Source organism: Macrotis lagotis, chromosome 8, assembly GCF_037893015.1.
Source record: "Macrotis lagotis isolate mMagLag1 chromosome 8, bilby.v1.9.chrom.fasta, whole genome shotgun sequence".
Lineage (NCBI taxonomy): Eukaryota > Metazoa > Chordata > Mammalia > Peramelemorphia > Peramelidae > Macrotis > Macrotis lagotis.
In genome coordinates this window covers 143,828,281-143,837,574 of record NC_133665.1, presented here as the reverse complement: position 1 = coordinate 143,837,574, position 9,294 = coordinate 143,828,281, and the positions used below count along the sequence as shown (strand labels likewise).

The following is a 9,294-nucleotide window of genomic DNA, read 5'->3' as shown; positions in this document are numbered from 1 at the left end:
GGGGTTAGAGTGGGAAGTGGAATATTCATTGATTGGGTAGGATTAGTTATTATGCTATCATGCCTTGCTTTTCACCTTTCTGCAGTCCTGAATCTGTGGAAGCTAGTCCAGCAGTTTGTGAGAAGAACGTGTATTCCACTCATAACTATGGGACCACTCAGAGGCATGGGTACCGAGGACTACCTTATGCTGTGAGTATATATTTCTATTACTGGTCATATACTAATGTCTTCTCCATTTTGTGCATTTTGACTTTCTTGCAATATTTCTTAGTAGCATGACACAGTTGCCCCTCTTGCACTTTGTGGCTGTTAGTTAGGTAGATCTTGTGTCTCCTTATTTTGTTACTTGTTGACCTTAGCATTTTGTTTTTGTCACTTTCTTGATTGAAGCAAAAATTTGAGGACCACTCATTTATTCTTGATTTTAGTATAGGTGATATTTTTAGGGGGAGAGGGACCAGTATTTGGAACACTATTGATTCAAAAAATCTTATTTTCAGGATCATAATTATGGAGCCCCTCCTCCTCCGACCCCTCCTGCTTCTCCCCCTGTCCAGACCATCATCCCTCATGCAGAGTTGAATGGCCTCCACTCTCCTGATGAGGAAAATTCTGGAGACAGCGAGAGCTCTGAAGGGGAATCTATTCCTACTTGGTGTCATTGTGGACTTTCTCAGGATGGCTTTCTTCTTAAATGTGACAAGTGCAGGTAAGTTCACATTCCTTTCTAGATTCAAAATTGACTTGCTGGTATTTTAGTTTTCTTTTCTGAAAGGAGTAAACTGAAATGTTACTAGGTTCATGATATAGATGGTTCCTTCACGTTGGCTCACGTTCTTTATACTAGGTTCGAATCAGTTCGAAAAACAAAGAAGGAGAGAGTCATGCTAAAGATACTGCATTTTATATGAAAATTTTTAAGTCCTAGAAACATTTGGTATGTGGGAGGGATAGGCGGGTGGAGTGCATGCCCAGACACTGCTACCATATGCACTGCAATGTTCTTCACACTGGAGGAGGATCGACTTGAAGTTTTTTCCCTTTGTAGGGGAATGAGCAGGGGGAAGGTTATTAGACTTCATCGGAGGAAACAGGACAACGTATCAGGTAAGTGTGATGTGAACTAAACATTTTTCCCATGTGAGTATTTGGTGATTTAAGAAATCTGCCTCTGAGAATCATTCTTGTAAACCCCCTTGGTCCCCAGGGTTTCAGTCTTGAGAATTTAATCCTCTTTAGGCCTCTCTCCTTACTTATTCCATTTAAGATTTTGTGTCCTCATTTCCCTCTCCCTTTATTAGCTATATATGTCTAGTGAGAAGTTCTAAATTTGATTTGAATTACGGTGTTTATTGAATTGGAAAGGAAGAGAGAATGCAGGTTACACATTTGTATTTGAGTATCAGCAAGATCTGAAGGAATTGAGAGTATTCCTGACAGAGTATTTGAGAACACCTATCCATTTTTTAGGTGGGGACAGCAGTGCAACTGAAAGCTGGGATGAAGAGCTATCTCCCTCCACTGTGTTGTACACAGCAACACAACACACACCAACAAGTATCACCTTGACTGTTAACCGGGTCCGAAGAACTAAACCTAAGAAAAGGAAAAAGAGTCCAGAAAAAGGCCGTACAGCACCAAAGACGAAAAAGATTAAGGTATAAAAAAACAGAGAGGTGTCATTGAACTAGATCAGGTGATAGAAGTCATTTGGAGTTTTTTGAATAGGGTGGTCCAGAAGCATGACTAGCAAGTTTTGCCCCAGTTGCCATTTCTTTATTAGCTAAACTTTGTAACTCTTTCACCAGGGCTTCCTGTGAGTCATAACTCCACCTACCATATTAATATACTCCTCATTATGCCTCCAAATTGAATTTCTTTTCTTTCTTTCCCATATGTGAATGATAAAAGAATTTCTCAGTGATGTTAAAGTACTTCTCAACATCAAGGTCACTTTTCCATACCCCCACCTACAACATTTTCATGGGAATAATATTAATATAGTTGTAAACTTTTTCATCAAAGTAACTTTGGTGTTATAGACAATTTGTCTTTTGCACTTCGTTTAAAGGAATTGGTTTTTGCTTTCACAATTTCATAAGCAATAGACTTCATAAAAGATAATTAGTAGACTTTCCTTCTAGATTAGGATAAACATAGAACTATGTGAGGCATGTTTCACCAGTGATATCCCCTCCCCAGCTTTTAAAGGATTGTTAAAATTGGTTTCTGACCTCTATTCCTAATCCAAATCCCTAGTATTTGAGAATTTTCATTTATATTAAGAGGGGACTAGAACACTTGTTTTTAACCTTAGGGTTAACTTTTAGGGTTAAGTCTTAACATTTTTCATTCATACTAATGAGTTTTGTTCTGATTTTTTGCTTTGTTTCTTCTCTATACAATAGGCATTTCGAGAAGGATCCAGGAAGTCCTTGCGGATGAAGGTGAGTGCTCCTCTTTACTAATGTTGTTGCATAATTGATTGTGGACTTGGTTTGGTTTGGGTAGAATTTTTTACATTGATTTTTTTTTTATTCTTTTCTTTCTTTTTTCTTTTTTTCTTTTTTTCCCAACATTTCTAGCCATGGATTTTTGTACTTTGCTGTCCATTCATGACAGATAGGTGCCATCTAATTTTCCCTATGCTTTAACATTGTGTCCTGTTATGTCTTGTACATCTCAAAGTGACTTTTCCTCACTTGATGTCTAAAACACTTTCAATTCAAGAGGATCTGTTTGGGTTTTTTTTGTTTGTTTTGTTTTGTTTTTTTTAGTAAGGTAAAAATCTGTCAGACAGAATATCATTATGGACTTTGACTATCAAGAGTAAATGCTTCCTGATGTGATGATAAAAAAGTTATTGGCCCTGGGGGGGGGTGTAGTCACCATTTGGAAGGTGAATTTCTTCTGTTGGAGAGCTGTATTGTTGATGGGAATGATTTCTATTCTTTTATGATACTTACCCATATAATGTCAGACTGCTCCCTTTTTTAATCCAGTGAAAGATCTTCAGCTCTATCCAATTTTTCAAGGAGTTGAATGACAAAAATTATGTAGAATAGTTAAAAGGCACATTGAAAACTGGACAGTTAATGTAGTTTTTCCATTAAAAGTTTTGGAGTGAATATAAGGAAAGTTTTCCACTAATAATTTAAGTGCCATCTGTGTACAGGGCACTTTGCTGAGTACATGGAGTCCAAAGGTAAAAAGCCACTTCCATCCTCATGGAGCACACCCAACTGATCTAACGACCACTGCATGGTGCTAAAGCAATGTTCAAAGTTTGCATGACTTGATATTTCATGGCATTCTTATAAATATGACTTGTGTTGGGGCGGCTAGGTGGTGCAGTGGATAGAGCACCGGCCCTGGAGTCAGGAGTACCTGAATTCAAATCCAGCCTCAGACACTTAATAATTACCTAGCTGTGTGTCCTTGGGCAAGCCACTTAACCCCATTGCCTTGCCAAAAAAAAAAAATGACTTATGTGATCTTTCTCTTACCTTAATTTCTATTGTTATGTCTGTGATATTATAAGCAGGTCAGAGACAACTTCAAGCTAAAACACCTTGACTTTACAAAACTCAAACTTTTTATTATTGATATTTTATTTATTTTTCCATTTACATGTTATGAGAGTTTTTCAACATTCATCCACTTGCATATTTATGTTGCACATTTTCTGCTATTTTCCTTTCCCACTCCCCTCAGCAGTGAGTCTTATAAAAGTTGAACATGCACATCAATGTTTAAAATGTTTACACATTAGTCATTTTGTGTATGAGGAATTAGGACTATGGGAAAAAGAAAAGCATGGAATACAAAGGAAAAACATAAGAGAAAGTTTTAAAAATGAGCATAGTATCCATTCAGATTCTGTGGGGGGGGTTGTTTGTTTTGTATTTTCCTTTCAATGTGGATGGTGTAGTCCATAACAGATCTCCTAGGGTTGTCCTAGATCTCAAACTGCTAAGTGGAGCTGCATCCATCACAGTTGGTCAGCTCACAATATTGTTGTTAATGTATACAATGTTCTCTTGGTTCTGCTCACTTTCCTCAGCATCAGTTCATGTAATTCTTTTCATTGCTCTCTAAAGTCCAACCACTCATGGTTTCTTATAGAACAATATTACTCCATAGCATTGATATACCACATAACCTTGTTCAACCATTCCCCAATTGATGAGCATCTCCTCAATTTTTCCAATACTTTGCTTCTACAAAAATTGCTGCTATGAATGTTTTTAAACATGTGGGGCTTGTCCCATTTATGTTTTTATGATTTCTTTTGGAATATAGACTTAGTTTTGATATTGCTGGGTCAGTTTTATTGCTCTTGGGGCATAATTTCAGATTGCTCCCCAGAATGGTTAGATTAATTCACAACTCCATCAACACTACATTATTAATGTCCCAATCTTCCTATAACCTCTCCAATATTGATCATTTTTCCTTCTTGTCATCTTAGCCTGATAGATGTGAGATGGTACCTCATAATTAAAACTCAGAACTTTTAATAGCTATTTCTTAACCATGCCCAATTCTTTCCAGCCAGTACTGCTTCTATTTTCAGTCTATTACATCTAATTGGATTTAGGGGAAGAGTAGTGAGCTAACCATTGATGTTGCCCAGGCATAGGAGCAGCACCATTGAGCCCTTCTAGTCACTAGCCATCCACCCTAGTAAACTTATCTTTAGAAGTAGACTTTAGTTATTATCCACTTCTAGGTCCCATTTAAAATACATTTTTCAGGGGCAGCTAGTGGATAGAGCACTGGCCTTGGAGTCAGGAGTACCTGAGTTCAAATCCGACCTCAGACACTTAATATTATTACCTGGCTGTGTGGCCTTGGGCAAGCCACTTAACCCCATTACCTTGCAAAAACTAAGAAAAAATAAAATAAAATACATTTTCAGGAACTAAAAAAAATCAATTAGAATTTGGAGTTTAATGTAATAATTCATGTAAGTCAGTAATAAATGTGGGAAAGGAAGGGTAGCATTTTTCATTGTTCTTTATGTTAGTATTGCTGAGACTTTATCATTAAAATATTAAATTATCTTTATTTCCCCAGTGTCAGAAAATAGAATATATCTACCTAATCCCTCTTTGTTTTAATTTTTATTATTCCCATCCTTCAAAGTTTTACTTTAGGTTCTTAAATTATTGTTAAAACAAATTAGCTTATAATTCTAAATAATATATTTATTCACTAAGTAAGATAAATTTAGGGCGGCTACGTGGTGCAGTGGATAGAGCACTGGCCCTGGAGTCAGGAATACCTGGGTTCAAATCTGGGCTCAGACACTTAATAATTACCTAGCTGTGTGGCCTTGGGCAAGCCACTTAACCTCATTGCCTTGCAAAAAAAAAAAAAGATAAATTTAACCTGATTCTTATGTTTGGTTACAGTTAACTGCTCTAAAGATTGTTTTGTAAAAGTGTATTGTTTTAGGGGTGGCTTACAGGGTGTAGTGGCCCTGGAGTCAGAAGTATCTGGGTTCAAATGCAGTCTCAGACACTTAATAATTACCTAGCTGTGTGGCCTTGGGGCAGCTAGGTGGCACAGTGGATGGAGCACCAGCCCTGGAATCAGGAGGGACTGAGTTCAAATCCAAGCTCAGATACTTAATGATTACCTAGCTGTGTGACCTTGGGCAAGTCACTTAACCCCATTGCCTTGCAAAAACTTAAAAAAAAATCTCAAAAAAAAGTATCGTCTTATAGGAAGAACATATCTCTAATGCATATTCAGAATATCAGTTTAGAGGTTTAAAAATCACAGCACTAAAAAAGATTAAAGTTAATCTAGTCCTCTCATTTTGAAGATTAACACCTGGAGAAATGTGCTATTTATCCAAGGTTCTATAGATACCCTATTTCCTATCCAAACCATATTGATAACTGAAAACATTTCTTTAATTCTTTTAAAAATTCACTATTGTGGGGCGGCTAGGTGGCACAGTGGATAGAGCACTGGCCTTGGAGTCAGGAGTACCTGGGTTCAAATTCCGACATCAGACACTTAATAATTACCTAGCTGTGTGGCCTTGGGCAAGCCACTTAACCCCATTGCCTTGAAAAAATCTTAAAAAAAAGTTCACTATTGTTCTTGCAGTCTATGAACTGTCCTGTTCTGATGCTAATCATAACCTTTACTTTCTACAGAATTCTCCCTCTGAGGCACATGCTTTAGATGAGAATACAACTGAAGGCTGGGAGAATCGAATACGACTGTGGACTGATCAGTATGAGGAAGCTGTCACTAATCAGTACAGTGCAGATGTACAAAATCTCCTCGAAAGGCATCTAAATTCCAGTAAGGAATTTGTGGGCAAAGCTGCTGTCCTAGACACCATCAATAAGACTGAACTGGCCTGTAATAATACAGTGATTGGTTCCCAAATGCAGGTAAGGATCAGCTTGGGTAGGGTCTCTTAAGAAAATGGTGAAGGGTTGCAGAACTACAGCATAGCACTGTCCTTGACAGAGAAGTCAAGATGTACTAAAATTATTTTTTTTTCAGTTGTGTTAAGTTCTTCCTTCTTAATCACTAGCCTCAGAATAGCAAGCTAAAACATTGATCTTCTTTAACCAGTATGTTACTATGGCAACAGGAAACTATGCCTTCATAGGAAACCCATGCTTTTATAAATAAAAAGTAGACGATTAGCCTGTATCCTGAGAATGAGACACTAAATAGGAAAAGATAATTTTGAACTATTTTTGAAGATAATATGGGTGGTTAGGAGTGCAAGGAAATTCATTAAAAATCAACCAAATATTTCTTTCTTTCTTTCTCTTTTTGCCTTTTGAGGTGGCAACTTCACTATATGGAGGTATTCCCTAAAAAATAACAGGAATTATTTCAAGGTCATTGTAGTTCTTTAAAAATTTCTCTTTGTGGACTAAGAAATATATTGAATAGATGAAATCTAAAGTTTTATTCTTAGCCCAAATATTAAAGTCTCTCCTAAACTATTGCTTTCTCTTCTGCTTTGATTACCTAATGTTTGTACTCTGGTTTTTATTCAGCTCCAGCTGGGAAGAGTTACCCGTGTTCAAAAACACCGGAAGATCCTCAGAGCTGCAAGAGACTTGGCATTGGATACTCTTATAATAGAGTATCGAGGGAAAGTCATGTTACGGCAGCAATTTGAGGTCAATGGGCATTTCTTCAAAAAGTAAGAGAACCTTTCATTAAATTATGACGAAGGCCAAAAAAGGACTTGACTGACCAGTATTCTTAGAAGGGAATTCATTCTAAATGATAAGAAAACCATTTTGGGGGAAAGATTAACTTGTTTAAACTGAGGCCTAATTATAGGGAAGTACAAACAAATCTGGAATTTCTTGAATGTACAAAGTGATGACTTCTTTCTGAAACAGATAAGCCTTGCCTTATCAACCAAGAAACATTTATTGAACATGTATGTACTATGTGTTAAACACTGCTGTGGGCTTATCTTTATTCTTTAACCAGATGTGGACAAGTATATAATGTTTCCTAAATGAGAGCATCACAAAGGATGTGTCAGCATATGCTTCATATTTGGAGTCATGGGGTAGCCTTTGCATCTGTGTTAAGAATAACAAGAATTTTTATTGTGTCCCTAGACCATACCCCTTTGTACTGTTCTACTCCAAATTCAATGGTGTAGAGATGTGTGTTGATGCCCGCACCTTTGGTAATGATGCTCGGTTCATCAGGCGATCCTGTACCCCAAATGCTGAGGTAAGATTTCAGTGGATTAAACTGTTCTTCTTTTAATGGAAATATAAGCCATCCAGAATAACCTCCAGAAATATATTCCTTATCTCATCCAGAGAATTACTTGTAAATTGATGTTTATGGTCTTTCTTGAGGAAATTTTACATTAGTGTTTATGACCTTTCTTGAGGAGGTCTCAAACACTGATATATCCAGAGAGATAAAAATAGAAATAGGAAATGTAATTTTCTAAGCTAAAAAATAGTAAAGCATTACTTAGAGATGAGATAAGTAAGAAATAGGTAATAATTAACTATGAAAAATATAGCCAAATGATAGGTAAAGTTGATATCTGGCTCCAAAGACATAGTTTAACCTCAGCTTTTCAGACATCTGACACTTGCTATAGAAAAGATGCTGTGTGCTATACCTTTACAGATAGACCCACCACCAGATGATTCATTGAAATGAAGGGCACTAAATATTTTGTGATAAAATGAATGTTAGTTCCATGGTAGCGAGTGAAACAAATATATAATGGTGATGGGTTTTAGGATTAGAACATTGATTTTCACGCATGGTTTTCTGATCTATAGTGTGTCTCCATTTATTTCAATGGGGTATTGTAGTCCCAAAATACATATAAGTGCTTTGAAACTGCAAGAGGTTATTCATAACAATAATTTATACATCAACAAAGTACATTGCACACATTCTCATTTTCTTCTCCTAATGACCCTTAAAGGTAAGTACTGTAACTGCTACTATGTCTGCTTGACAAATTAACCGATTGAGATTTGGATTGGCTCGTTAGCCTATTTATATATAATACATTCAATTTTTAAAGCTATGCACTAGTTTTGAGGAAAATCATGCAATCAAAAAATTTTAAAAAACTGCATTCTTAAAAGTTTGGAAATCATTCATCTAAAGGCTATTTTCCTTTTTTTATAGTAAGTCCTAACTTTTTTTTGATAACTTGGTGATTATATTCTTTGTTTCTGAAGGTACGGCACATGATTGCAGATGGAATGATCCACCTGTGTATCTATGCAGCCTCTGCTATCACCAAGGATGCAGAAGTCACCATTGCCTTTGATTATGAATACAGTAACTGGTAAGACCTCCCAGAATACCTCCTACGCCAATGTTTTTCCTTTTTTAGGGATGAAATCTTTTCATTCTGCTTCATATCCTTTGACCTCCTTCTTCATAGTTGAGATTTTTTAATAAAATTAATTTTGAAAAGCATTTTCTGTGCAGTTAATTGTACTATCTAATGGGAGCTGAGTTACAGAAAATAGGTTTCCAGGGCCTTTTAGAAGATTAAATAACTGATTTACTAAGCAAAAGATGCAAAGGAAGTAACATAAGATCATAGCTCTGTAACTGAAAAAGACCTTAAAATCAGAATCTAACCCCTCTGGTTTTATGGATGAGGAAAATTAAGCCCAGAAAAATTGAGTGATTTATCCAGGGTCACCTTGGTAATGAGAAGTAAATGACAGAGCTAGGATTTGAGCTCAGGTTTCCCGATTTCAAGCCTCAGAGATGGCACACTTTAAAGATATTAATT

General features: G+C 36.5%; 1 protein-coding gene across 14 annotated transcripts in view; it reads left to right on the top strand.

Moving 5' to 3' along the window:
• The window catches only part of SETD5 (SET domain containing 5), a 73,081-nt gene that overhangs the window by 34,260 nt on the left and 29,527 nt on the right, over positions 1-9,294 (top strand). For 13 of the 14 annotated variants that reach the window (XM_074198641.1, XM_074198640.1, XM_074198638.1 and 10 more), the window contains 9 exons: positions 86-191; positions 503-711; positions 1,051-1,109; positions 1,473-1,660; positions 2,411-2,449; positions 6,176-6,418; positions 7,043-7,191; positions 7,625-7,742; positions 8,726-8,835. In XM_074198641.1, the coding sequence (XP_074054742.1) occupies positions 86-191; positions 503-711; positions 1,051-1,109; positions 1,473-1,660; positions 2,411-2,449; positions 6,176-6,418; positions 7,043-7,191; positions 7,625-7,742; positions 8,726-8,835 (1,221 nt within the window). The other variant, XM_074198651.1, reaches the window with a different exon arrangement.